This window comes from Aquila chrysaetos, chromosome 13 (genome assembly GCF_900496995.4).
Source record: "Aquila chrysaetos chrysaetos chromosome 13, bAquChr1.4, whole genome shotgun sequence".
Taxonomy (NCBI): Eukaryota; Metazoa; Chordata; class Aves; order Accipitriformes; family Accipitridae; genus Aquila; species Aquila chrysaetos.
The window spans coordinates 41,484,627-41,511,555 of NC_044016.1; the positions used below are offsets into that span (position 1 = coordinate 41,484,627).

At 60.9% G+C, this 26,929-nt stretch overlaps 4 protein-coding genes across 10 annotated transcripts; 1 reads left to right on the forward strand and 3 right to left on the reverse strand.

The window, feature by feature from the left end:
- Positions 1 to 191: 191 nt before the first annotated feature.
- On the forward strand, positions 192 to 2,453 carry LOC115349914 (fumarylacetoacetate hydrolase domain-containing protein 2-like). Its single transcript, XM_030034788.2, has 7 exons — positions 192 to 997; positions 1,079 to 1,295; positions 1,395 to 1,454; positions 1,544 to 1,703; positions 1,886 to 1,994; positions 2,082 to 2,169; positions 2,293 to 2,453. Exons 1-7 carry the CDS (start codon positions 813 to 815, stop codon positions 2,353 to 2,355), a joined length of 882 nt encoding a protein of 293 aa, XP_029890648.1. The 5' UTR covers positions 192 to 812; the 3' UTR covers positions 2,356 to 2,453.
- GPAT2 (glycerol-3-phosphate acyltransferase 2, mitochondrial) lies at positions 2,441 to 11,482 on the reverse strand. The gene is made up of 22 exons (XM_030034738.1): positions 11,407 to 11,482; positions 10,343 to 10,462; positions 9,978 to 10,091; positions 9,665 to 9,738; positions 8,304 to 8,414; positions 7,659 to 7,787; positions 6,597 to 6,696; positions 6,377 to 6,513; positions 6,126 to 6,225; positions 5,717 to 5,923; positions 5,496 to 5,606; positions 5,139 to 5,224; positions 4,934 to 5,052; positions 4,474 to 4,544; positions 4,099 to 4,363; positions 3,870 to 4,018; positions 3,676 to 3,753; positions 3,369 to 3,497; positions 3,160 to 3,280; positions 2,911 to 2,964; positions 2,725 to 2,780; positions 2,441 to 2,629 (listed from the first exon to the last, which is right to left on the reverse strand). Exons 3-22 carry the CDS (start codon positions 10,089 to 10,091, stop codon positions 2,513 to 2,515), a joined length of 2,328 nt encoding a protein of 775 aa, XP_029890598.1. The 5' UTR covers positions 10,343 to 10,462; positions 11,407 to 11,482; the 3' UTR covers positions 2,441 to 2,512.
- A 4,536-nt stretch (positions 11,483 to 16,018) lies between these two features.
- Positions 16,019 to 17,735, reverse strand: ADRA2B (adrenoceptor alpha 2B). Its single transcript, XM_030034772.2, has one exon. The coding sequence runs from the start codon at positions 17,504 to 17,506 to the stop codon at positions 16,361 to 16,363; it is 1,146 nt and encodes a 381-aa protein (XP_029890632.1). The 5' UTR covers positions 17,507 to 17,735; the 3' UTR covers positions 16,019 to 16,360.
- Positions 17,736 to 18,566: 831 nt separating this feature from the next.
- Positions 18,567 to 26,719, reverse strand: ELMOD3 (ELMO domain containing 3). Of its 7 annotated transcripts, none has more exons than XM_041128360.1 (11): positions 26,650 to 26,719; positions 26,312 to 26,389; positions 25,814 to 25,883; positions 25,422 to 25,487; positions 24,957 to 25,048; positions 24,548 to 24,728; positions 23,706 to 23,828; positions 22,121 to 22,251; positions 21,408 to 21,484; positions 21,114 to 21,241; positions 18,567 to 20,292 (listed from the first exon to the last, which is right to left on the reverse strand). In XM_041128360.1, exons 2-11 carry the CDS (start codon positions 26,384 to 26,386, stop codon positions 20,084 to 20,086), a joined length of 1,152 nt encoding a protein of 383 aa, XP_040984294.1. In that variant the 5' UTR covers positions 26,387 to 26,389; positions 26,650 to 26,719; the 3' UTR covers positions 18,567 to 20,083. The 7 variants fall into 7 exon arrangements, with proteins under 7 accessions (XP_040984294.1, XP_040984300.1, XP_040984295.1 ...); XM_041128366.1 differs by having other exon boundaries at positions 26,312 to 26,417; positions 26,650 to 26,694; XM_041128361.1 differs by lacking the exon at positions 26,650 to 26,719 and having other exon boundaries at positions 25,422 to 25,484; positions 26,312 to 26,615.
- Between the last annotated feature and the right edge of the window lie 210 nt (positions 26,720 to 26,929).

Consider the following 26,929-nt stretch of genomic DNA (forward strand, 5'->3'; position numbering starts at 1 on the left):
CACGTGACGTAGGTGGCAGCGGGATCCCCCTGTGCCCCCCCCCCGGGATCGGGGAATCCCCTGTGGGTCCCCCGGGTCTGGGGCTGAGCGGGATCGGGGGGATCCCCGGGATCAGGACTGTGTGGGATCGGAGTGGGGATCCCTTGGGATCGGGGGGATCCCCGGGATCAGGACTGTGTGGGATCGGAGTGGGGATCCCTTGGGATCGGGGGGATCCCCGGGATCAGGACTGTGTGGGATGGGGGGGGGATCCCCCAGGGTTGGGGCTGTGTGGGATCAGAGGAGGGGAGGGATCCCCCAGGACTGGGTTTGTGCAGGATCAGGGGGATCCCTGGGATCGGGGCAGTGCAGGATCACAGGGATTCCCCCAGGGTCCGGGCTGTGTGGGAGCAGGTGATCTGCTCCCACCTCTCCCCTGGATCTGTGCCATGCTGGGATCCATTCCCTGCCCGGGGGGTGTGTGTGTTTGTGCTGCCATACTGGGGATCTGCTCTGTGCTGGGATCTGCCCCCTCCGCCCTGCAGGGATCCCACCCTCCCAATCTGTCCTATGCTGGGATCTGCCCCACCCGGAATCTACTCTGCCTCCACCCGGGCCCCTAGTGCCGGGATCTCCCCTCCTGCACCAGGATCTGTCCCTTCCCCCTCTCCCCGAGGGCCTCTGCAGGATGCAGCCTCTCCTCGCCCCACTGCAGGGATCCAGCCCCAGCCCAAGGGGGTCCCCAGCACCCCAGGGTGGGAGTCCCGGCTGGTGCTGGGATCTACTCCAGGCAGGATCCTGAGGATCTGGTCCCCAATGCCCACAGGTGACAGATGCGCCTGCTGGGGGCCATGCGGCTGCTGCGGTTCCGGGGGGCTGGGGGGGCCGAGCCCCGGCTGGGGCTGGAGGAGGCAGCCGGGGGGAACGTGGTGGACCTGAGTGCGGCAGAGCCGGCGCTGCCCCGCTCCATGCGTGCCTTCCTGGAGAGCGGCCAGAGCGGGCTGGCTGCCGCCCAAAGGTGGGTGCCCCTCGTGCCCGCCAGCATCACCCTCACCGCCGCCGGATCTGGCCCCGGTGTTGAGACACATCGGCCCCGCAGGGCGCTGGAATCTGGCCAGCACCGGCTGCCGAGGGAGACAGTGCGGCTCCTGGCGCCCGTCGGGGACCCGGAGAAGGTGATCTGCGTGGGGCTCAACTACCGCGACCACTGCCTGGAGCAGAACGTCAAGATCCCCAAGGAGCCCATCATCTTCAACAAGTTCCCCAGCACCATCATCGGACCCTTCGATGACATCGTGCACCCAGAGGAGAGCAGCGTGAGCACCCCGCGGACCCCCACCCTGCCACCGTCTCCCCCCCTCCATGGGGTACGGTCCCTCCGAGCCCCCCCAGCAGCCCATTTTCTCTCCCCCCAGGAGGTGGACTGGGAGGTAGAGCTGGCCGCCGTCATCGGGAAGAAGGGGCGGCACATCGAGGTAACCCCCGCCCCGTCCCCCTCCTCGGTTCGGTGGGGTCTGTGCGTGTCCCCCCACCCCAGTTGTCAGCCCACCACACCCCACCCCAGGAGTCATCGGCCCTGGACCACGTTGTGGGCTTCACGGTGGCCAATGACGTCAGTGCCCGGGACTGGCAGATGAGGAACGGGAGGCAGTGGCTGCTGGGGAAAACCTTCGACACCTTCTGTCCCCTGGGGCCGGCCCTTGTCACCAAGGAGGCGGTGGCAGGTGAGGACAGGACAGGGACAGGCTGGAGGCTCCTTCCTGGCTAACACAGGAGGCGGCGGGTGCCGAGTTTGCCCCAAAGCATCTGTGTTTTTCCTAAGAGGGGGTGTTCACAGTGGCAGGGGTCCTACAGCGCCGTCCCCTACCCCCCACCTCAGTGTGACGCGTCCCCTCCGTCCGCACAGACGTCCACAACCTGAGCATCCGCTGCAGCGTCAACGGGCAGCTGATGCAGAACAGCAGCACCAGCCAGCTCATCTTCCGCCTCCCCAAACTCATCGCCTGGGTCTCCCGGTAGGCACGGAGCGGGGGGGCCGGCGGCACCAGAGGAAGGCGGGGGCCACGGCTGACGGCTTCTGTCCCCTCCGTCCCCCGCCCCAGGTTCGTCACGCTGGTCCCCGGGGATATCTTGCTGACGGGAACCCCTCCTGGTGTGGGGGCTTTTCAGAAGCCACCCGTGTTTCTTAAGGTGAGGGGAAGAGGGGTGGGGGGCTCAAAATAGGGCTGGGGTGGCAAAACGGGGACATAAGGGAACCCCCTTGCCGGGGACAAGGCGAGCGGGGGGCTGCCAGCATCTCCCTGCCCCTCACAGAGAGGAGACGAGGTGCAGTGCGAGATCGAGGAGCTGGGCACCATCTGCAACAAGGTGGTGTGAAGAGGGAGACAGACACCAAATCTCGCCCCGAGTCAGCTGCCTTGCCCCCCTCCCTCTGCGGCATTCAATAAATCCATGAGTGGCATTCAATAAATCCACGAGCGGGGTCGGGTACCTGCTTCCAGGTTTATTGGCACAGCGGCGGCCGCGCCGGCGGCTATGGCTGGGTGAACTGCTGGATGAAGGCTTCCAGCTTTCCCCGGCTCACGCTGGAGTGGAAAGGCTGGGCGAGGTGGAGCAGGGGTCCGGCAGGGCTCCGCACCTCCTCCAGCACCTAGGGAGGGAGAGGAGCGTCACTGGCAGGGGGCAAGCTCGAGGTCGGGGGGGGGGGGGGGGGGGGGGGCGCTGGCAGAGCCTGGCCATGCTTACCCCCAACTCCTTGAAGGTCTGCAGAGAGCTGAGGGCCAGACTCCTGTTCGGGTACTCTGGAGGGAGAGAAATCCCCGAGGGAGCACCCGCATCCCACCCTGCGGGCAGCCATAGCCTGGCTTTGGCGGGGGGGATGCTGACCCCAAAGCAGGAAGGACGCCCCGTTTGTCCCCCACCCCGACTCACCAAAACTGTCCTCCTTGGCCAGGAATTGCAGCAGTGCCTCCACGTAGGCTGCCTCTAGGGTTGGGGGAGAGAAGGTGGGGGTCAAATCCCACCGTCCCCAGCTCCCAGGCGGGGCACAGCCCCTCTCCGGTCTCACTGCAGAGCCAGGACGGCAAGGGACCTTTGGCTGTGCCTCAGTTTCCCAAAAAGCCAAGCCAAGGGGGGCTAGTGTGGTTGGAAAAGCGGTTGCCCACCCCGGGGGGGTCCTACCGGGCTGGGGCCAGCTGGGTCGGTCCAGAAAAGCCACGGCTCCGGCGTAGGTCCTCAGCACGGGGCTCAGGAGCCGGCAGAGGAAGAGGAGAAAGCCGGGCGAGCCCTGGGGCTCGCTGAGCTGGAGGCGGGGGAAGCCGGAGTTTGGCGAGACCATCCTCACCCTGCCGCGGAGGCAGTCGGGGCGCATCGGGGGACACCCCAAGTACCTTGAAGCAGCGCTTGGGGACCTTGTCCTCGCCGTCGCTGTCGCTGTCGGTGAAGTCCATCCCGGCCCAGGGCTGTCCCTTGCAGAAGGGCCGTGGGGCCAAGTCGCAGACCCAGCGCTCGCTCTCCGGCTGCGGGGACAAGCCGGCCGCCGCACCACATTAACGCCACCCCACCGGCATCCCGCCCCCCCCCCAGGGACCCCGCTCCCTCATCGCCTTCCCGGCCAGGACCGGAGGATGCAGTAAGGGCTGAGCCCCCCATCCCCAGCGCGGGGAGGGGGTCCCGGGGCGGGGGCCACCCACCCACCTCTTCAGCCTCCAGCAGCCCACACAGGAGGAGCTTGTCCACGATGTCCCGGCTCCGGCAGTCGAGGGGCTGGCAGGGCTGGGGGAGAGGAGGAAAGGGGCTGGCCGGCAGCCGGACTCCCCGCAGCCACGCAGGCAGCGGTGACGGGCCACTTCCACGCGATGGCAGTGCCACCCCACGCCGCCAGCCCCTACCTGGAGCCCCAGCAGGTTTGGGGGCAGCAGCTGGAGCAGCTCCAGGGTCTTGCGGTGGAGCTCGTCCTGGCTGAGCACGATGCCGGAGGGTCTGTCGGTTGCCCCCAGGAAGGGCAGCATCTCCACCAGCAAGGCACGGATGGCGCAGGCTGCCGGGATAGCCGTGTCACCGATTCCCTCAGCGTCACTGATCCCCGGTGTCGCTGATCCCCCAAACCTTCCTCCGCACCTCCCACCGCCTCGCTGGCGAAGACTGGCAGGATGGCAGCGCTGTGGTGGCCCAGCTCCCTCAGGGCCTCCGCCGAGACCTCGGGGACCACCAGGACATCTCCGATGGGGGAGAGGTGGTAGAGGGTGAGACGGGCTCTGAGCAGGACGAGGCTGTGCTGCACCAGGGCACGGAGCTGCCCCGAGAAGCCCACATCGCGCTGGCGCAGCAGGATCTCCTCCAGCAGCCAGGCGAAGTCCAGCATCAGCCGGGAGAGGAAGACGCCCTGGAGGAAGAGGAGGAGAAGCTGCCCCCCCTCTGCATGGCAGGGGGGGGGGGTGCTCCAGAAACCTTGCTCCAAAAGATGAGAAACCCGGACACCTCCTTGTCTCTCACCTCCCGGTGCTTGTGCAGCAGCAGCGCGGACGTGATTCCCACAGCCATGACGGCAGAGCAGGCAACGCTGTCTGCAAGGGAGGGAGAGGGGCTTGTTAGCTGCCGGGAGATTAGCCCCCCACCCCGAGCCCAAGGGGAAGAGAAGGCAGCGGTGGTGACATCCCTTGGGATGTCACCCAACGGATGCTGCGGTGCTTTGCCAGCTCCCCGTTGTTTACGCTCTCCATTTCCAGTCTGGGAACATGCACTGCCAGGCAGCCATCATCCCACCGGCTGCATCACCACAGCACACCGAAATAACCGGTAACGGCACAGCCGCCTTCGTGCCAGTGGGAGCGGGGAGATGCCGTCACAAGGGGTGACCTCGGCAGGACCGGGCAAGTGCGGCTGACCCGCAGCCCTGCACGGACCCGCAGATGGCTGGAGGACGGACTCCCGCCTGCCACAACAGATCCCTCACCGCTCAGGGAGTGCAGGCCCAGCTTGGTCACCAACATTTCCTCGTCTGCCTCCAAGCTGGCGACCGTTGCAGGGCCAGGACCCCAAATCCCTGCCTTCTTGCCATCCAACTGGCTGGGGCTGGAAAAAATGGGGCGAGAGGGGTGAGAAAGCGGGGCTGGGAGCAGACGTTGGAGGTGAGATGCTGCCCCAAGGCTCCTGCTTACCACACGCCGAGGATGGTGGGCAGCAGTAGCTCCTCCAGCGGCTTCCCCGTGCAGCTCTGCCTGACGAGGTTTTTGGCCACAAACTCCTGGGAACGAGGATAAACAAGCCTGTCGGTGCTCGCCAGCCCTCAGCACCAACAAGCCGACTTGATCCCTTGGGTCCCCAGGGCCCCAGCAAGCCCCCAAATTCCCCTAGAGATGGGTTCGCCAGATCCCCTGGAGAACACCGGATCCCCCTAGCCACCCCAAACCCCTCCGTCCAACCCGCAGAGGCTTGCGCAGCCGCCAACATCACAGCAATAAACCCTCCAGGGCCGGGATGGATCCAGGCAGGAGCTGGAAACCCCCCTGCTGTACCTGTAAGGAGAAGGGCTGGGCGAAGTCCACCCGGACGCAGCCGAGGTTTCGGTGTACGGCCCAGCACGCTGCCCAGAGGCAAGCGCCGAGGCCGAAGGGCCGAGCACCATGCTGGGAGGAGAGGGAACCAAAGCGTTAACGGGGTGACGGAGGCGGGCACCGCTCCCCAGGGATGCAGCCGGCGATTTGGGTGCTGCGCCCACACTGGCAAGACCTCTCACCGCTCCTTCCCGGTGCAAACCGCCAGGGACCACGTCGTAGGAGATGCCCATGGGGACCAGGAGGACGTCGGGGATGGCACCGTTCCGCACGGCTCGGTACACCAGGGCCAGCCACTCGCGGGCAGGGGCAGAGAGGCACAGGGCGACGGGGGGCTCTTCCAGGAAGATGAGCAGGGGCTGTTGGCTCCTCAGCACCTCCTCGACGTACTGGTGGGGAAGACGGGGTGAGGCTGGGGGGTACCGGCGGCACCACGGGGACGCAGGGGAGCTGCCCGCATCCATCGGACGGCCAAAAGCCTCAGCCAGCCCGTAGTTGAGACATCCCTACACGCCTTCACTGAGCACTTTTGAAGCTCGGGGGGATGTTTCATCACTCTCAGCACCCCGGAAAAGCCAGGACTGGACCTACCGCAGCCAGGACAGCCCCCCGGAGCCCTTCATCCTGGTCGCTCGGCGTCTGCCCTGTCCTCGAAGGCAGGAAAATCCCTCCCAGGCGGCCGAGTACGGCTCTGCAGGGGAAAGAGGACACCACGGGCGCCCACCTTGCATGGGGCCACGTCCCCCCCATTCCCCACCTCGGCTTTGCAAGTGCAATTCCCTCCTCCCTATCCAAAGACCTGGCCGCTTGCCGGGCTCGAGCAGGTGTCTGCTGTGCCTTACCGGAGGCGAGGGCTGCAGACCTGGCTGCCCACCGTCACCCTGGGCACCCCCAGCCCCTGGGAGAAGAGGACGAAGGACAGGAGCAGCCCATCCAGCTGGGATTTGTGCATCGAGAGGAAAACCAGCGGCATGCCGGACTGCAAGGAATACGGCCAGGGCTCAGCGCCCGGTGTGCCGGCAGCAAGGCGCGGGGCTGAGAGCAACTCGCTGGGCTCCCTACCGTCCTGGCGGCCCTCAGCACCATCTCCAGCTGCCCTTGGTGGAGCTGCACGTTGAGGAAGAGGTGATTCAGGAGCTTGAGCAGAGCCCAGTTACACAGCCTGCAAGAAAACAAGCAAGTGAGCAACCTCAGGGGACCGTGGCTGCCCCCAACCCCCCCACAGACCTCATCCAGGCCACCCTTCCCTGCCTCAGTTTCCCCACCTGAACAGCAAAGGGGGCTGCGTGAGACAGCTTGACTCGAAATCTCACTTCTCAGCGCCCGCAAAGCAAATAAAGAGCTTTATTATAAATTAAGTTAAAACATTAAAGGCTGGATGTGACAAGACCACCTCCTTCTCCCCCCAGCAACAAAAGCTGAAGTCAATTACCCCTCCATCTCCCCGTCCTCCCGCATGCTGTTTACAGGAAGGATCCGAACGCTTTTATCCCCTGGGTAATTTCTTCCCTTTAAATACTTCAGGCTGCTCAGAGGGTTCTTTTATTACAGCTCAATCAGACAAGCAATTAGGCTACAATGCAACCTCTAATTGCCAATTTCTCAATGACAGGAGGAAAAAAAAAAAAAAAAAAAAAAAGAGAAGAGGGGAGAGAGAGAGAGAGAAAGGAAAAGTTCCCTTTTGCTTTGCTTTGACTCCCATCTTCCCAGTGGTTTTGGTTTTTTTTCCTCCCTCCCTTCTCCACTCTGGTGTCAGATTCCAGTTCCCCGGAAGGAATTGGGGGAAATATCCCCAGGGAGCTGCATGGGACCCCAGGGGCTGCCTGCCCTGCCAGCGTCACCTTGGGCTCTCTGCACACACATCCCCCAAAGGATCCATGTGCATCCCCCAAAGGATCCCAGCATATCCCCCAAAGGATGGCTTGCAGGCACGAGGCACAGAGCCACCGCTCAAAGCCCATTTGAAGGGGCTTAATGCACAAATTAAGAGCGTGAGAGACCTGGAGTGGAGGAGAGGGACCAGGAATGCCCCAACCAGGAACTGGGATCCCCCCAGGAGGCGGGGGGAGATGCCCGTGAAGGGGGATCCGCACTCACAACCTTCCCTGGAGAGGAAGCGCAGACCTCAGCATGAGAAGGGAGAGCGGGGCCTGGATTTCAGCCAGAATCTTGATTATTTTCTCCTTCCACCGCTGGTGGGATTCACCATCCCCTCTCGAGCCACGGGACCAGCCAGTAGCAACATCCCGTACCCTGTGAAGGGGATGAAAAGGGTGTGGGAAGCACAAGGCAGATCGAGGGGTTAAAAAGCATTCTGCATTACAGTAATTACAATGTACTGGCTGCCAGCCTCCTGCTGTGTAATTAGTGATGACAACCAGTTAGGTGACAGTTGCCTGACAAGGCCATGTCACCCCAGACGCCACGTGCTCAGGACAGGGTGAAACCAGGAGAGCCTCGGCGGCATCCTAGGGCAGAGCCCAGAGACAGGAGAGCCGGTTCCCCGCCGAACTGGGGTATGGGCTCCTTTTGGGGAGTGCTGAGCCTGGGGAGAGCAACTGCAAAGCCCCTTCCTCGGGGTGAACTTGTGGGAGGGGTGCAGTAGCGAAGAGGAACCGGCGCATTTCTTGCCGCCAGGAGCAGACGAGCACATCCCTCGCTTCGGCAACCGCATGGAATCCCGCAGGATGAGGGGACGATGCTGCAGGACCCAGGTCCTGCGAGGGGTGAAGGTGACCCCGGAGGGCCCCTCCGGCTGCTCCCACCTACCTCCTACTGTGGCAGATCCTTGCCAGGAGGTCTCCAGGGGTGTCAGCAGGAACTTTCCAGTTCCAGACAGCAAGGAAACCACAGATCCGTCGGACCAGCCAGCCCCGGTACCTGGGCAGGGAGGCAGACAGTGACGTCCCGGTGGTTAGAGGCTTTTGCAGGGTGCTCAGCCTCCCTCAAGCTGGCTGTTTGCAAGAATCTGAGATTTTTCTCCCCATTTTACAGCTAGGAAAATGGAGGCACCAGCAGAGTGACGCTCCTGGCTACCCAAGTCCTCACAGCATCGCTCCTCGCGCAGGAAGGAAACCTGCAATTGCTAGAAACATGCAGGGGATGCTGCAGAGGTCCCAAATCAGGGACTTTTCCAAATCTGCCCCCAAATCAGAGCTAGGCAGCATCTGAAAGGGACCTAAGTGAGGTTTTAAATATCGCAGAGCGTGCGGCAACTCAGCGAAAGGGCTGCAGGTGGCCGGAGAGGGACACAGGAACTTCAGACCTTCGTCTTTCCGCTCGTGATCTCAGCCACCCATCACTGGGCTCTTTTTAGCCATCCCGCAACTCCTGAGTCGCTGCGAGCGGAGATGAATTATTCAAAGAGTTTGAAAGCTGGAGCTGGGATATTTCAAGCTGAATGGAATATAATGACCCGATTTGGAAAAATACAGCACAAAATTGCTAAGCCACCGGGGACTGCTCTGAAAGGGGAGAGGAACCGAAGGAGTCCAGCACCTCCGGAACAAAAAATATCAAGCATTTGGCAAGGAAACGGCTCCTGGGCTCCACGTCAGCTCCTGGGCCGGTGGAAAAGGCTGGTTGACACCAGCTGGAGGTCTGGAGTTACGGCCCATGGGGAGGAGGAAGAGCAGGAGGGGTTGGGGAAGAGGCCATTTCGCCTCTCCCCAGGGGCCGGGAGCCAGGCTTGCTCCAAGTGCTGCGTGCGTGAGCTTGTCCTTGTGCCGGAGCCAGAGAGGAGAACGAAAACACCCCCAGCCCCCCCCGCCAACTTCTTCCCAACAGCATCAAGATACCAAGTTTTGTTTAAAAAAAGAAACAACCCCAAATCCTCGACTCTGTGGCTGACTTTTCCTCCCAGCCCGAGTGTGACAGTAGCCAGAGGAACAGACCAAGCCCTCTCCCCTCTGCTGTTATTAACGCTCTGCACTTGGAGATGCAGCTTTCAGCCTTTCAAAATATAATTAACGTAACTCCTTTTTGGACTAATTAGGGAGCAAGGTTGATGGAGAGGCATCCCCACACTCCTGTGCAGGAGGTCAAGGGATTTCCACGGGGATTTGGACAAAACCTGGGGAAAAAAGCGGTTTGCCCAGTGTTCCCCGGCACAGAGCTTGTCCCATCCTCACCGTGTGTCCTCCTCCGTCACCCGGATGGCGTCGCGGAAGCCAAGAGAGGAGAGCTGCTTGTGGTAGAAGCCATCCTGGAAGGAGAAAGCGGGGTCAGCTCTTACGGCAGCAGCGGGTCTGCCTTTGAAGGAGGACAGCTCGGAGAAGTGGGGAGGTTTTGGTTGCACCTGCCCCACTCCAGCCCCCCGCCCTCTCCCCCGGGCACACGAGACCCTTCGGATGGGGCTTGTCCTCTTCACCAGCATCCTGGGACCCCAAACCCTCTTCCCAGCCAGCTCTAGGAAGCCCAGAGCTTCCAGAGCCACACTCTTACCCAGCTCTTTGGGGTGCAGGACTGGCAGCAATGCCCTGAGAACGGACGGTATTTGCCCAGAAAAGGGATGAAAATTTCCAGTTTCTGCCCCGAATCGCAGACCCAGGTTTTCATCTGAGGAGGGAAAAGAAAGACGGGGGAGGGAGGGAGGACACAAACCCTGCTTACCCTGGGAATACCAAATATTGGTGAATTCTCCCCCAAACCCACTTGCATTGCGGGAAGAAGTCCTGTTACTGGGCTTACTGGGGAGAAATAAAGCAAATTTATCTGGGATCGAAGGGCCAACCACAAAGGGGAGACTCAAGCTGGTTCCCCCCCACCAAGGGCTCGCTGCCCTCCTCCCCAGCTGAGGAGTCACCTACTTTTCTCCGTCACCGGAGGATCCGGTGGGATTAGCACCCCGGGGGGGGGGGCTCGGGCAGAGGGTTCTGCGCAGGGATGAGCCCTCGGAGACGTGTCTGGCACCAGCCCACGGAGCTCAGCTGGGGAGATATGGCAAGAGGGGATCAGTGAGAGGTGGGGGGGCACACAGGGAGACCCCAGATCCCTCATCCCCATCCTGTCTGCAGTGACCAAGGCCAGCAGGAGCGGGAGACCCTTCCACCACCATAACCAGAGCCATGGGGCAACGGGACGACGCAGGATGGGACCTGCAGGGTGCTGGAGGGTGGGAAGGTGCCGAGCCCCTCTCACCACTTCAGGCCTTTGCAGGGAAGGGAAGGGAAGGGATCTGCTCCTTGGCGGGGAAATGGATGTTTTATAGCACAAAAAGAGAGGGGGAAAAAAAAAAAAACCAACGCAGCAACCAATGCGCCAAAAGCCCTCGGGAAAAGAATTTATTCTTCGTACTCGAGCTTCGGTGCTGCTACAATTGACTTTTCCCTCCCACACCCTCCTCCCCCCGGCAAGGAGATGCCAATCTGTACCCAAAAAACCCGCAGCGCCCATGCAGCCTGCCCCAAAACGCCAAGATCCCAACCCCAGGCCAGCATCAGTCCCGTCCCCCCCCCCAAATCAGGCTGGGGGCACTCGGTGTTGCCCACCAGTGCTGGGAGAGGGGATGCTTGTATGAGAAAGACCCCCCCCCCAGCAAGGTATTGGGGGCTTTTAAATCACATCTACCCCCTCCCTCTGTTTTGGAGTAGAGTTTTAAGGAATTTTATTCCCCCCAAAAAAGAGAGGAGAGAGGAAAACAGAAACAATTTGGTTTTAAAATGTGGCTGGGGGGGTAACGAAGAGCAAGGTTGGAGGGAAGGAAACCCCAGCAAGGTCTGGGACCCACTTGGAAACCCCCCCAGCATGAAGCTGGGACTGGATTTACCAGGGGGTGTTCGTGGGGCATGGGGGGGGAATGGGGTCACCCCCCCTCGTTTGGGGCTCAGAGCATCCCCTCGGTGCCTGTCCTCATCCCCAGGGAGTCACATACCTCTGGGACAGGCTGTCACGGAGCGGGGGGACAGCGGTGGCAGCCCCCAGCCTGGGGTCAGGGTGGGGGTACGTCCCCAAACCGAGGGAGAAGAGGTGCTGGGGTGCTTGAGGGCCGTGGAAAAAAGAAGACAGAAACAGGCAGAAAGTGTTATTTTGGAAGGTTTCCGTCACTCAGAGGGGGCTGCTGGCAGAAGACACCCCCGTGGGCCCCACTTGTCCTACAGAGCTTTGCGAGGGGGATAACACACCCCACACACCCTATAGGGCCTTGGCGGGGGGACAGCACACCCCACACACCCTATAGGGCCTGGGGGGGGGGGGGAACATACCCTATGGGGCCTGGGGGGGGGGGAATAACACGCCCTATAGGACATGGGGGGGGGGGGAAATAACACGCCCTATAGGACATGGGGGGGGGGGAAATAACACGCCCCACATGCTGTATAAGGCCTTGGGGGGGGGTAGCATTCCCCCCCCCCCTCCGCCCCATAGCGCCTGGGGGGTAACTAACACCCGCCACCCCCCCAGGCCCGCTGGTGTTCCCGTCCCCGTCCCCCCCCCAGCTCTCACCCGCCGCAGGCCCGGCCGCTGCCGCTCCGCCCCCGGAGGAGCCCGGCCCCGAGGGGCGGCACCGGCCCGGACCCCCCCCGGCCTGGCCCCCCCCCCCCCCCCGGGGACCTTTGTCCCCCCTGCGGAAATGGGCCCCCCTCGGTCCCCATCCCCGACACCCCCAGGGACATCAGCCCCAGCCCCACCCGCGGGTCCCAGCCCCTTCCCGGGTCCCCGACTCCCTTGGGGACATCAGCCCCAACCCCAACACGGGGTCCCGTTCCTCACCCGGGTCCGCATCACCCCAAGGGATGCAGCCCCATCGTGGGGTCCCAGCCCCGTCCCCGTCACCCCCACGGACACTCCCAGCCCCATCCCAGGTCCCCAACACCCCTGGGGACATCAGCCCCATCCCTGGTCTCCATCCCCATCACCCCTGGGGACATCAGCCCCATTCCAGGACCCCGACACCCCTGGGGACATCAGCCCCATCCCTGGTCTCCATCCCCATCACCCCTGGGGACATCAGCCCCATTCCAGGACCCCGACACCCCTGGGGACATCAGCCCCAACCCATGTCCCCACCACTCCCAGACCCATCAGCCCCCCCATCCCCAGTCCCCAACCCTGTCACCCCCAGGGCCACCTCCCCAGACCTCAAAAACCTCCAGGAAACAGCCGGGAACTGGGAGAGGGGCGGGAGGAGAGCCCAAATGGGCTGAATCTGCCTGAAAACACCCCCAAAAAGGCAACGTTTTTCACCTGCCTGCTGGGGCTGATGCTCTCATCCCACTGCCCACCCCCCCCCCTCGGGGGCTGGTGCTGCAAATCTGCCTTTAAGTGCAGCTGAGAGCTTTTATGCCTTAATCGTCTTCTAGCGGGGAAATAATAAGGGGAAAAAAAAAAAAAAAAAGACAAGAAAAAAGAAAAAAAACCAAGAAAAAAGGGGGAAAAAAAGAAAAAAGGAAAAACATAAGAAAAAAAAAATTGTTGGAAGGGAAGAAAATTGTTGGAAGGGAAGAGGAGGAGGGAGACCCGGTGGAAGGGCTGCTGTGATACCCGTGGGCTTTGCGGGGCTTTTTAGGGGGCAAGAAATGGGGGGAGCTGGTGTTTTGGCCGGATCCTGCCTGCCCTGAGCCCATCTTCTCTGAAAATGGGCCTGTTCGTACTTTTTCTGTCTTTTTCTCACTTTTTTTTCTGGCCTTTTCTCGCTGTCTGGGGACCCCGATAACAGCAAAGCATCTTCACGCCGCATCACCCAGAGACCCCTTAAAATATCACTGAAACGGGGAGATTTCAGGCAACCCAACCCCTTTTTCATTTTAAATTTTTAAATATTTTAAGCATAAATCGGCTGCCATGGCCCCCCCTCCCCGTGGTGGCTATGGTTACCATATCTTCCCTTCCCCAGCTTTTATTGCTCTGCCATTAAAACCAAATACAAATAAAAAGCTTCGCAGCCGTTCCCAGCTCCTTATTTTTAAATATTTGAATGGGAACGCACATTTTTTCCCCTGTAAAGAAATTATTTCCCCCCTGCCGGCTTCACGCCTGACCTTCGTCCACCAGCGAAAGTGGCCAAATTTTGTCAAAACCCTAAAAATAAAATAAATGATTGCGGGAGGGATCATCCCAGGCGCCGGAGGTTTTGGCATGCCTATCAAATTATGAGATTTCATCATAGAGTTCACCAGTGTTAATTAAAAGCCCCGCACCAAGGGCAAGCCCTGGAGCAGCCCAGCAGAAGCAGGCTGAGCCCTGGCAAGAACTCATTGCAGCTCACAGTGTCATCCAAGCTCCCTGTGAGGGTTTCCCACACCAGTTTAAGGCAGCATCTTCATACTGATCCTAGTTTGGGTCCTGAGCAGTCCTCCCCAGCTCAAAACCAGAGTGGCACCTGAGGAAGGATGTCAGCAATTAATATTTGTGCTTAACTAACCTCCCTCTCCTGCTGCTTCCCCGGCGTTAATGAGGGGATGGCAATTAATCTGGCAGCGATAACGCAGGGGCCAGTGGGTCAGCAGCACAAGGGGTCAGCTGCTGCCCCGAGTGCCGTGGGAGGGGGAATAAACCCATTTTAACCTATTTTTCAGCAAAAAGGCTCACCCTGCCTGATTTTCCATGGCCCTTTTTTTGCAGCAAACCTGGTTCCACTCAATATACAGGGCGGGGGGGGGGGGGGGGGGGAATTAAAGAATCGCCATGGCAACCCGTGGGCTGTTTTGGGGGAATTAGTGGGGAGTGGAAGGGGGGAAGGTTGGTGGGGGGTCAGACCCGGCAGCGCTGGGGGGGGGACGGGGTGGGATCGGGAACCGCTGGGGCCAGGCTGGTCTCATAGGGCCATGCCCAGCCCCACGGGGCCATCCACATCCCCATGGGACCATGAACATCCCCATGGGACCATATCCAGCCCCCCGTAACTATGCTCAGCCCCATAGGATCGTGCCCAGCCCACGGGACGATGCTCAGATCCCCATGGGACCATGCCCAGTCCCACACGACTATGCCCAGCCCCATAGGATAATGCCCAGCCCCACAGGACCATACCCAGCCCCATGGGACCATCCTCAGACCCCCAGCCCCATACCCAGCCCCACACAACCATGCCCAGCTCCATAGGGCCATGCCCAGCCCTGCAGAATCCCACATCCCATTAAGACCATACCCAGCCCCACGTCTGCCCCCCGCCATGACGTGGGGCGCCAAGCGGCCGGCGCGGGTACAGCCGTGGGGCAGAGGTTGCCGCAGCAGGATGCAGCGCCAGAGGCCGGGACCGGGTCCAGCCGGCCCGGGGCTGGGCTGGCGGGGGTCCAGCGGTTCGGCGTGCGCAGCCCCGCGGCCCCGGCCCTGTTCGCACGACCTCTCCCACCCCGAGCATCCTCCCAGCGCGCCGGGATGGGCCAACAGCCACCAGCCGTGCTGGGCTCACTGGGGAGGAGGAGAGCAGCCGGGCTGGGAAAGGGCTTCCCAAAAGTTCGGCCGGTTTCGGGGTGGATGGAGGTGAAGTCCTGAAGTGGGGCAGGGAGATGGGGCTGGCTCCGTCACTGCAGAGGCGAGCTGTCCCTGGCCGTGTCCCCCAGCATGGGGGTCACCATATACTGGTGTGGATCATCATGCACTGGTGTGGGTCACTGTATACTGGCGTGGGGCACCGTATGCTGGTGAGGGTCATCATGCACCATCATCAGTCATGATGCACTAGTCTGGGTTGCAATGGACCGGTGTGTGTCATGATACCTCAGTGTGGGTCATGTTAACCCGGTGAGGGTCACCACACGCCGGCATGGGTCACCGTGTACCACTGTGAGTCATGGTACAGCAGTGTGAATCATGATGCATTGGTGTGGGTCACAGCATGCCATCATGAGTCATGACACAGCAGTGTGGGTCACGATACGCTGCTGTGGGTTGCGATACACTATCACGAACCACAATACACCAGCATGGGTCACGATGCTCCACTGTGACCCATGGTTACACCCGTGTGGGTCATGATACCATGGTGTCAGTCATGATATGGCAGTGTGGGTCATGCTGGTGTGGGTTATAACACCCCAGCGTGGGTCACAACACCCCAGCGTGGGTCACAACCCGCGACCCCACCCCCGTGGCCCCTGACACACGTCACCCTCACCCTGGGTGGGCAGCACAACCCTATATGAGACCCTTGCGAATCCCCTATATCGGCCACCCACAAATCCCCACCCCACTGGAGTCCCCCGACATTGGGCTCTGTCCCCGTCCCCCATCGGGTTGAATGTCCTCAGGGCCGGCAGCTGCAGAGATTTATTCTTTGGGGTTGTTTGGGGTTAGGTTGTTTTTTTTTTTTAATTATTATTATTTATTCCTTCCCGGGCGCTGCCATAAATAACTGCCCCCTCCCAGACATCATGTTCCCGCTCCGCCAGCATGCATTCCTCCCGGCCGTGCTGCCGGCTGTCACGGGCCGTGGCTCTTGTCCCCAGCGGTCCCCAGGGATGGGGTGGGGGGGACGACAATGACACCCCGTCCCCGTCCCCTGTCCCCCCCCCGAAAAAAGTGAATTTTTTTCTTATTACAAAATATCTTTTATTGTTAAAAGGCCGCGGCACCGCCTTTTGGGGGGGGGGGGGTCTGCTGGGATGCCACTGGGCTTGGGGGCATGGGTTGCACCGTGGTGGCATGTGGCTCCCCCCCTGCTCCCCCTCCCCAGGTCTCTGGGGGTCCCCATGGGAAATCTGGCAGTGAGAGAAGGCAGCGGGCAGGCAGGCGCCAGTGGTGGGGGGGGGGGAACGCATCGTCTCTTTGGGGGGGGGCTTTGAAGCCTCCCCTGCCCCAAACCCAAGGGATGCTCCAGGCAGCGAGCGGAGCCTGGAGGAGGAGGAGGAAGGAAGGGGGTAGCCAGAGCCCCTCACCGGAGCCCCTCACCAGGGCGTTGGGGCTCGGCGGCGGCAGAGGAGGCGTCGGAAAGCCTTGCGGAAGTCCTGGTTGAAGACGGTGTAGATGACGGGATTGAGGGAGCTGTTGCAGTAACCGATCCAGAAGAAGAACTGGAAGACGCTGTTGGGGACCTTGCAGCGCTGGGGACAGAGCGCGCCCAGGCTGTAGAGGAAGAAGAAGGGGAACCAGCAGAGGACGAAGACACCGATGACCACAGCCAAGACGAAGGTGAAACGTTTCTCCCGGTTGATCTGAGTCTTCCTCCTCCAAGGGTTCAACGCCGGCGGCCGATGTGCCAGCACCACCCGCCCCGTCCCAGTGGCCAAGGTGTCCCTGGGGCGTCCCCCGGGCTGCGGGGACGTCCCTGCCCCAGGCTTGGGGGACGTCGGGGGCTCCTCGGGGCTCAGCAGCGAGGTCCTGTCTGCCGGCGGGCAGGTCCCCGGCGGTTCCGCACCGGCTGTGGGGGTGACATTTGGCGGCACTGATCCCGGTGGTTTGGTGCTGGCGGGGTGGGAGCGGTGGCGGCGTTTGGCAATCAGGTAGATGCGCAGATAGACGAGGATCATGATGAGACACGGGGCGAAGAAGGAGCCGACGCTGGAGGAGAGGACGTACCAGGCCTCCTCGTTGAGCTTGCACTGGGGCCGCCCCCCCGCCGCCGCCTTCTTCTCCCCCTTGTAGACCAAGGGCGGGAGGGAGATGACAGCGGCAATGGTCCAGACGATGAAGATGCTGCACTTGATGCGCCGCGGCGTCCGCTTGGCGTTGTACTCGATGGCGCGGCTGACCGACCAGTAACGGTCCAGGCTGATGGCGCAGAGGTGGACAATGGACGAGGTGCAGAAGAGCACGTCCAAAGCCAGGTAGATCTCGCACCACGTCTTCTCAAAGTACCAGTAGCCCAGGAGCTCGTTGGCCAAGGAGAAGGGGATGATGAGGGTGGCCACCAAGATGTCGGCAGCCGCCAACGACACCAAGAAGAGATTCTGGGGCGCCCGCAGCGAGCGGCTGCTCAGCACGGCCATGATGACCAGCACGTTGCCCGTGATGGTGAAGAGCACCAAGAAGGTGATGGCGGCGGCGATGGCGGCGGTGGCCTGCACCGAGTAACCGCCCTCGGGGCCCTCCATGGTCCCACCGGGTCGCGGGGTCCGGCCGCCGGCGTTCACCGCTGCCCCAGGGTGCGGGAGGACGAGGCCACGGGGTGCTGGGGGACGCCGGCGTCCCTCGCCATGCTGCCTGCCCGGCTGCCCGCCGGTCCCTGCTGCTGCCGGCACACCTCTGCCGTGCTGCCTGTACCTCTGCCTGCCACCCTACCCTGCGGTGCCTGCCCTGCCCGCAGCCCCTCGGGCTGCCTGCAGCCTGCCTGCACCCCTGCCCTGCCTGTACCTCTGCTTGTCCCTGCCCACACCTGTAGCCCTGCCTGCCCCTGCCCGCACCGCTGCCCTGCCCGCTCCCGAGCCCCCTTGCCCTCTGCTGCCTGCCGTCCCTTACGCTGCCTGCTCCCTGCCCTGCCTGCACCCTACCTCGCCTCCCCGCCTGCCGCTCCCGGTACCGCTCCCGGTGCCGGGCTCTGCGCTGCCGGGCGCCGCCTCCGCGGGGTTTTAAGCGGCCGCGAGGGGGAAGGGGGGGGGGCAGAGCCACCGCCCCCGGGGCGGACCCGGGGGGGGGAACACGCGTCCGCCGGCGGGGCCGGGCTCGGCTCCCGGCTCCGCTCCTGCTCCCGCTGCCCGCTCCCCTCTTTCCCGGTACCCGCGTCCCTTCCCTGGCACCTTCAGCCCTGCCCCGAGCACCCCCAGCCCTCCCTCAGCACCCACATCCCTCCCCTGGCACCTCCACCTCTGCCCCGGCACTCACATCCTCCCCCGGGACCCCCATCCTCACACCCATGGGGACCGCACATCCCTCCCTGGCCCCCCCCCCCCCCCATACCCATCTCCCTTCCCCAGCACCCCCATCCTCGCTGGGCCCAGGTAGCCAGGGAAAACAGCTGAGCCCGGAGTTCCCCCTTCCAGCCCCAGCTCCAGGGGGAGCCCAGCCCACGCTCCCCTTCGTCCCCCTCAAAACCAGCCCCAAGGTGGTTTTTGTTTTCTTCAGAGCCCGGCTGCCCCCGTCCCACCCTCCTCCCACACCTCCAAATGATTTACACAATAATTCAGGATTAGGAAAGAAAAAAAAACAGCACCAGGATCGCTTTTGCCCATTTTTTTTATTTTTGGCCAGGGAAAGCATTTTCCAGCCCCACCAGGAAGGCCATTGCCTTTTCAGAGAGGTAACGGCACCAGGCAGCTGTCGGGGCCCGTTCAGCACCGTGCCACGCTCTTATCCCACCAGCTCCTCGCTTCTCTTGTTCAAACACATCTTTTATCTCCAGATCTGGGCTTTGGGGGCTTTTATTCCCCCCGCCTTCTTTTGAGGGCTGAAGATGCTTTTCAAGCATTTCTAAGCACCTGCCAAGGGCTCGCGTCAGGCACAGAGCGGCCGTTACTGCTCCCGGCTCATCCCCTTGCTGCACCCAGGGTGGGACGGGGCTGTAAATTGGATTTCCTAAAGGGGGAAACTGAGGCACAGAGGGCTGGGAAAGGAGGGAGCATGTTGGGAAACCACACCCCAGCCTCTGGGAATCCCCGAGCAAAAGTCTTGCCTCCTCTTCAACAAGGTTTTCCTGAAAGCAAGCAGCTGCCCTTGCAGACGAGGAGGGACTTTTCTTCCTGCTCTTGGCTTCGTCTCGCCTTGGGACAGAATCCGGCCCTGGTTTCTCTCCTCCAGAGCAGCTTTTCCGCTGCTGAACCCCAAATTTGGCTCCCTGGCGCCAGGCTGACCCTGCTTCGCCCTTCCCTGCTCTCTGGAGCAGCCCCCTGCCAGCAGAAACCCTCTCCCCTCACCCAGCCGCAAAGACCAGAAGCAAATCCAAGTCCAAAAGTCTCTGTTACACCAAGAAAAGCATTTTTCCCTCCTTTTAGTAACTTCTTTAGGTGCTGACACACACAGTAACATCCCAGGGGACTTCGGGGGGGGTCGCCAAACCTCGGGGGACGAGCTGCCCCCACTGCCCCAGCAACAAGGCTGTGCTTGTGCTCTTACCCTGCCATCAATGCAAAATTAAGGTGCTGTGGCCAGAAGCCAGGGGGTTTTAAACCCTCCCAGGTGCTGTCAGAGCCGTGATTTGGTTCAGGAGCCCTGTCACCATGCTCCAGCTCTGCCTGGAACATCACAAGACTCTCCTGCTGGGGGTAAAGACAGACAGGAGCATGGATTTGAGACAGGCAAACAGACTATCCCAGTCCGCAGGCTAGTGGCTCACGAAATCCACTCGCTCTGCCACGTTTTCCTCCGTTGCTTCAGGAGATTTCTGCCTGGAGAGGGTCAAATCCTGCAGCTTGCTCCCACAGCACCGAGCAATGCTGACACCGCAGCTGGGATGCTTGCGGGGCAAGAGGGCGAAGGACCGGGCCACCCTTTCTGGGGGTTTAGGGCAAAAATCTACCCTCAATGGCATCCCAGGCTCCCAACCGCCCTCAGCTCGGTCCCAGACCCTTCTCTCGCTGCGCTTCTCAGGGCAGCGGCCACCTCCCATCGCTCTGTGTTTACCACCTCGAACCGTATGGCCCTTCCTGAGCTCCCCCCTAACCAGAAGCGATGGCAGCCAGGCATCCACCGAGAGCTGAGCCACGAGCAGGGCTCCCTGCAGCGCATCTCCCTCCGTTTCAGATCAGTCGGGCTTCTCCTTCCAGCTCAACCTGCAGGTCACAAACGCCCGTGAAGTGGATCTCCTCGCCGGGTTGGCTGCCGCTGCCGCTGGAGGCAGAGGGAGAGGATGGTTGCTGAAGGCCGTCTGCCGTGGGGCTTCGGTTCACGTAGGCCTCCAGGGATTTCAGGAGCTGCTTTGGTTTCTTTTTGGTGGATAACTCCAGCTCTGGGGAGGTCAGAGGGAAATGCATGAGGACAGAGAGCAAGGTCTCAATGGTGTCAGGGACACAGCACGCTCCCAGGGTAAGTTTTTGACTTGTGTATTATTTCTGGTGTCCCACTGTATCCCCTCGGGAAAGGGCACAATTCTGTTTTGCTCAGGATGACAGAGCGTGAAAAGCTCCTCGCCAAAACCCCCAGCTGAGCTCAGCATCAGCCTCAGCTCCCCCGAAATCCCCCCGGGAGGGAAAGCCCAGGGTGAGCGGATCAAAGCTGAGCCTGACTGCAACAGCTGGACCCCGTTTTAAGAGGGAGCCATTAGCACGGCGCATCCGAGCAGCTCTGTTGACATCAGTCTCCTCCGGAGTAAATAACCCCGCCAGCTAATTTAGCGCTCACTGCGAAAAACACGTCGTCGGCGACTCCGCTTGCACCCCACGCCACAAACAGGGCTTACGCAACCACACCGCGTGACATGAGCGAGTCTGGGGAGCAAGAAGCATCCCCGTTTGTCACCCACCTCAAGCCACCACAACACAGCAGCCCTCTGAAATCAGTGGGCGCTTCCACGGGTGCTCGTCTTTAAGATTTGAGATGCAATATTGGGGGGAAAAAAACCACCCCACGGGGAACTCAGGTATTTAAAGACCGTTGAAAAAAGTCATTGTAAAGGTTAAATGATGAATGGTTGGGGCTTTCTGGGCGTTACACCCCTTGGGACTGGGCTCAGCAGGACACAAACATGCTGAGAACACACCAGGTTTCTCCTCTGGGCCTCGGGTTATTTTCCTCAGCTGGGAAAGGAGAGGAAAGCGCGGGGAAACAAACCCTTCAGGAGGAAGCCGGCGTCGACAACGGTCTTGTGCTGCCATTTCCAGACGCGGTAGAGCTGCAGAAAGGCCGCCGCGTACAGGTCGTTCAGCACGGCGATGACTTGCTGCCTACGGTTGCATTCCCTGAAACAGGCGGAGAGGGGCTCAGCTGACACGGCTGCTGTCACAGCAGCCGAGGGAGCTGCTGGGGCGGGACCCCGCTCAGTGGGAACCAGCCAAGGATGCTGTTTGAGACCCCAAAACCACCACCCAGCCCGGCTACGGAGCTGTCGGCCGCTCCGGACCTCACCTGGAGAGACGTTCCTCCCTCAGGGCCTGGATGACGATGCGGGTGATGTTCACAGACATGATGCAGAAGGGGAAATTCTGCAAGAGAATGAGCATTATCGCAGCTTGGCTGCAAAAAGCCTCCTCTCTTGCGGCACGCAGAGGTGCCCGGACAACACCTTCGGCCCTTCTATGCCACATCCGTGCGGCCCCAAACCCATGGGATGGTGGCTGCAGGCAACAGATCCCTGTAGCAGGATAATACTACTACAGATACAGGCTTAGATGGATGCTGTGGGTTGAGCCAAGCTTATAGCCAGGCTTAAACTCAACCATATCTGAGACTAAAATGCCAAGTTTGAGACAGGCTCCACTCGCTCCCACTTTCATGCCACGCTGCTCTTCGCCCACTTCTCCGGCCCTTTTAACCTGTACAAGTTCAGCTCCAAGCCAGGATCCTGGGAGCAGATCTCTGATTTCCACCAGGACATTAAAATCTCATTCCCAGAATAAAGCCAACACCTGGAGCTTGGCTCCAGCTGCTGGTCGGAACTCCTCAGCTCTTTGGGGACCACCTTCTTCCCCTTACCAGCACAAGGGGGATTAAACAGCAAAAAAAAAAAATCAAGCCCTTACTCTGAAGAGAAGGTTTTCATGCTTCCCTTTCCCCGAGCGTTAGAAATTAACAGGTAGATACCACGGCAGGGAGCAAGCGAAGGAGGTGGAAGGACGTGCCTGGGTTTCATGCTGGGATAGCTTGAAAATCTCTTGAGCCAGAGGCAGTGTCTGAGAGTCCATGACGAAGTACAGCATCTGCATCAAGCCCAGCATCCCCGTGCCTCGCAGGTCAGTCCCGGGATCTGCACCTGGAAGGGCAGGACAGCCCAGAGAAGCGAGGGACAGCACGGAGTTGCTCTCTGGTCACCTCCCCGCTTCCGCAGGCTGTTTATACACTGTCACCATGTTTTGAGAGCGGAGGAACCCTTGTGATTCCCTTCAGGAATTGCATCCTGAGGGAAAGCTTTCAGGGAATTTCCCTAACCAGGGCCGCACGGGTGCCATTGTCTCTTTCACATGGGCATTAACAAGCTCTTGCTCTCCCATCCACACACCCATTCCCATACCTTCTCTAGGAATTAGTAGCTTTAAGCTCTACCCACCCCAGGGCACATTTGGCTGGTAAATTAACCCTTAAAACCAGTTGTGTATGCCACAGGACAGAGCAGCAGGAGCTGTTTCCCTCCTGTTGAGGGTTTTAGGCTTCATTAAAACCCGGCTTATTTAACTTGCGAGTCAACCAGCCCGAAAACTCCTGCGAGGCCACATGTGACAGCTTTAATCATGCTGTTTGTCTTACACAGCCGAGGCTGAAAGCAACCTGCGACGCAACCTTAGTGACAGAGCCCTGACCTGCGCTTCGTTAATAAACCAGCCCTCTGGAGATGGCTCATTAGCCGCAGAGATCGCTTGCTAATGAAGAGCATTAATGGCCCGGGCAAAGCGGTTACGCCAACTACTTCTTGTTATGCCCACGCCGGCTGAACACAGGCAACTGTGGCAGCAGGTATTGGTGTTATCTGGCCAGCCAGTCCAGATGTTGTACTGGTTGTGACACCTGGCTGGGGCAGCGACAGATCTGCTACGAAACTAGGGCTCGGTATCGGGGCCAGCTCTGTTTAATATTTTTATCGATGATCTGGACAAGGGGATCGAGTGCACCCTTGGTAAGTTTGCAGGGGACACCAAGTTGGGTGGGAGTGTTGATCTGAGGGCGCACCTCGAATATTGTGTTCAGTTTTGGGGCCCTCACTACAAGAAAGACATTGAGGTGCTGGAGCATGTCCAAAGAAGAGCAATGAAGCTGATGAAGGGTCTAGAGCACAAGTCTTATGAGGAGTGGCTGAGGGAACTGGAATAGGATGAGAGGAAATGGCCTCAAGGTGGACCAGAGGAGGTTTAGATTGGATATTAGGAAAAATTTCTTCACCAAAAGGGTTGTTAAACACGGGAACAGGCTGCTCAGGGAACTGGTAGAGTCACCATCCCTGGAGATATTTAAAAGACATGTAGATATGGCGCTTAGGGACATGGTTTGGTGGTGGACTTGGCAGTGTTAGGTTAACGGTTGGACTTGGTGATCTTAATTAAAGGTCTCTTCCAACCTCAATGATTCTACGAAACAGCAGCAGGGACCATGTGAAGGGAGACGAGCGGCAAACCCTTTACGCTGCCTCTAGATCCCACCTCTGGAGGAGGGAATGGGACCAGCGTGATCTCTCTTGGCAAAGGTTTGCTCCAGAGGTCTCTCCCTCTGCCCTACCTTGAAAGCCGAGCTCTTCCCAGTGCGCCCCATAGCGCGGGCAGCCCAACCTGGAGCGGGTTAGCTTCTTGTAAATGGTCTGCAGGATTCTCATGTGCACTCTCTCATTATCATCCAAACCACCTGGTGGAGAGAAAACACCCCTTAGCACCTAAAAAACACCCCTCAGCATCCCTGCCCCACTGCCCTCAAGCACTGGCACAGAGACATGACAGGGAAAGAAACCACCACCAGCTGCAGGGTAAAGCCAGAGCCCAGCTGGAAATGAAATCCCGCAGCTGAGAATGGCTTATGGTGACAAGGAGAATGTTCTGGCTGTGTTTATCCTGCTGGAGGGGAGAAGGGAAGGAGAGGAAAATGTATTAGAGGTGCAGAAACACAACTAATACGACTGCATTTGTATGAGCGTGGGGGGAATGAATAATTCCGGCATCATGTGAAGTTTTGCTGGCCAAAGCAGCACCGCCCAGGGAACCACAGGCGAGGAGCTTCCACGTGCTCAGCACGTGTGATCCACCATGGGACAGCCAGACATGACACACACCACACCAAGGCACCAGTAAGATTCACATCTCGTTTGCTGTGGTCATGAAACGAGGAGCAGGAGGGGCTGTAGAGCCATGGAGTACCTGCCCAGTGCCACGTCAAGGTGTACATGTGGAACGGCTACTGTGACATGACAGAAAGGGGTCAAGAGATCCATTGTTTCCCACTAGAAGTGAGTATGTCTGCAGCAAGGGAGCAAAGGAGATGGAGAATGCATCCTTTGGGACAAGCAGCTGCCACGGGATAAGCGGGCAGAGACCCCACAAAACCCCTGAGCCCCCCCACAAAGCTCTCACGATAAAGGTGATGTCGGCCAGGCCAGCGGCTCGCGTTGGGGTGGAAGGGACACTCACACTGCGCTATGGCCAGAGCCAGCTCCCGCTCTCCCTGCAGTTGCGGCTGGAGCCGGGGAGGGCCAAAGAGGAAGCGAACCAGAGCAGCCAGGCCTTGCCTGCGCACTGTTGCCCGGACTTTCTTCTGCAGAGGAGAAGACATGCAAAGAAACGATCAGGGCTGGTCCCTCGAGGAATCGGGCAGGAGAGAAACCCGTGGGCGAGCCGGGAGGGATGGGACCACGTGAAGAGCCAAGCCGAGGGAAGGTGGAAGGGAAAAAGGGGAGCACTGTGCTTCTCCCACCACGCTCCCCTCTCCTACTTACTAAAACTACCCCTGAGAGAGGGCGAGAGTGCGGGGCCCTGCCCGTACCCTGCACTCAGAGAGGTCAGCTGTCTGGAAGTACTGCAGCGCTTCATTGAAGGAGATTGGGGGTGCGGCACTGGCTGACGTCCCGCCCAGCCCTGCAGGGAAGGAGACAACAGGGTTAGCCCCCTGTCCCAGCGTGAGCCCTGCTCCTCCGCTCCAGCTTCCTGGTGCCGAAACGAGCTCCTGCCTCAGGTCAGAGGGGCTGTTCCAGCATGGGGAGCTCACTCGCAGCTTCTGGCATGGCAGGAGGCCGAAGACTTGGTGAGCTGGGGGAAGGTAGCGGGTGTCCTGCTCCCTCCATCTCCCTCCAGCCCTTTCCCCAGCTCTCTCCCCATCGCCATGTAATCCCCCCCAGCTGTACACCCACCTGCTCCTGCCCTCTGGGACCCAGGTCCCTTCCCCTGCCCTTCCCCTACCTTCTCTGTCCAACTCTGTAATGATCCCCATTATCCCTGGCACCAGCCGTACCTGACTGTATCTCTTCCACAGCCTCCCATTCTTCCTGGGCTTGACGCAGCTCCTCACTGATTTCTGCTGGAAGAAAGGCACGCTAGAGGTTAGAGTTGGTTGGGAGGCCCTGGGAGGTTGTTTGCTCCCTTCCCCAGCACTGCTCAGGACATCTCCAGGCAGATTTCCCCTTTCCTGGGGAAGAAACCCCCATCAGAATCCCCCAAGATGCTGCGAGGTTTCTCTTCGGCAAATATGGGACAAAGCGAGGCTAAGGCTTCGCCAAGCTGGAGCCAGACAGCTTTACCTGTGAGCCCAGTGCTGGGTTCCACGGGCTCCCTTCGGGCTCCCCAGGCGTTTCCCCCACCAGGAAACAACGAGATCAATATGAAGGAAGCAGAGGAAAAGATTACCGGTGCCCGCAGGCTGCCCCACTTCCCGCACGAGAGCCTGCAGGAGACCATTTTGCCTCAGAGCCGAGATCTAAGCAGAGACAGAGATGCAACCGTCACCCACCAGAACAAACCCAAAGAACCAACCGCTCCCCAGAGAACCCCAAAACCCTAAGCTCTTCCCTCAGGGAACTGACCCTGTACTCTGCTCACGGGCTCAGGACCGTGCCAGCCAGCTGGAAGGGCGTGAGAGCAGCTCAGACCCCTTTGGGCACGTTTTTTTGTTGCGTTACCAGCTCAGGTAACGGCAAGATCGCTCTCGGTACCCCAAAAGCTCATTTTATACGGACATTAACAGAGAAATAAAACTATAGCGGGGAGGGGGGGGAAGCTGCTTGACACCGAAGGGTGCTGCCCAGAGGCCGGGGCACGGCGGGGTGCCGCCGGGGCACGGCGGGGTGCCGCCGGGGCAGCGGAAGGGGGGCACAGCGAGGGGCAGGGCTCAGGCCTGACACGCACGGGGAGGGACTTGCCGGGCGGGGGGGAACGGTGCCGCTCCTCAGGCCGCTCCGAGGCTCCGGTGCCTCCGCTCATGCCCTGCGGGGAAGAAGGCGGCCTCCCCCTCCTCGGCGGGAGCCGCAGCGGAGCCTCAGGCAGTGGGACCCGGTGGCCCCGGGGGGGTGACGGCCCCTGAGGGACCCCCCCAGCCCCTCTGGAGGCCTCAGGCCTCTCCTGCGGCCCAGCCCCGGGGCGCCCCTTCCCACGGCCCCCGCCCGTTCCCGGTCCCCGACCATTACCCTCCCGCCCCACCGGGCCGCTCCACCCTTGGACCCGCCGCCCTTTGACCCCGCGCCCACCGGAAGCGGCGGCGGGGCCTCCCGGCCCGCCCGCCGGGCCAGCTCCGCTGCCGCGCAGTGCGCAGGCGCGGCCGCGCTGCACGCCGGGAGCCGTAGTCCGCGCCCCCTCCGGAAACACATGAGACTACAGAACCCGGCAGGCGCCGCGCGGGGCGGCCGACGGCGGCGCGGGAGGGTCAGACAGCGGGGAACGCGACCGCGGGGCGGGGCGGGGCTGCTGGGGCTCGGGGGGCAGGGACCAGTGCCGGCTCCCAGTGTCCGGTGCCAGCTCCCAGTGCCC

What these genes read in the sequence shown, in the direction of transcription:
- LOC115349914 (XM_030034788.2), top strand. Translation starts at nt 813, where the DNA reads ATGCGCCTGCTGGGGGCCATGCGGCTGCTGCGGTTCCGGGGGGCTGGG. An exon ending in GGGCTGGCTGCCGCCCAAAG is followed by an intron (nt 998 to 1,078) that starts GTGGGTGCCCCT and finishes TCGGCCCCGCAG; the next exon opens with GGCGCTGGAATCTGGCCAGC. An exon ending in AGCCACCCGTGTTTCTTAAG is followed by an intron (nt 2,170 to 2,292) that starts GTGAGGGGAAGA and finishes TGCCCCTCACAG; the next exon opens with AGAGGAGACGAGGTGCAGTG.
- GPAT2 (XM_030034738.1), bottom strand. Translation starts at nt 10,091, where the DNA reads ATGAAAACCTGGGTCTGCGATTCGGGGCAGAAACTGGAAATTTTCATC. An exon ending in GTCTGCAGCCCTCGCCTCCG is followed by an intron (nt 6,226 to 6,376) that starts GTAAGGCACAGC and finishes TTTCCCCTGCAG; the next exon opens with AGCCGTACTCGGCCGCCTGG. An exon ending in GGGGGGCTGTCCTGGCTGCG is followed by an intron (nt 5,924 to 6,125) that starts GTAGGTCCAGTC and finishes CTTCCCCACCAG; the next exon opens with TACGTCGAGGAGGTGCTGAG.
- ADRA2B (XM_030034772.2), bottom strand. Translation starts at nt 17,506, where the DNA reads ATGGAGGGCCCCGAGGGCGGTTACTCGGTGCAGGCCACCGCCGCCATC.
- ELMOD3 (XM_041128360.1), bottom strand. Translation starts at nt 26,386, where the DNA reads ATGAGCGGAGGCACCGGAGCCTCGGAGCGGCCTGAGGAGCGGCACCGT. An exon ending in CGCCCGGCAAGTCCCTCCCC is followed by an intron (nt 25,884 to 26,311) that starts GTGCGTGTCAGG and finishes GTCTCTGCTTAG; the next exon opens with ATCTCGGCTCTGAGGCAAAA. An exon ending in TGTGGAAGAGATACAGTCAG is followed by an intron (nt 25,049 to 25,421) that starts GTACGGCTGGTG and finishes CCTTCCCTGCAG; the next exon opens with GGCTGGGCGGGACGTCAGCC.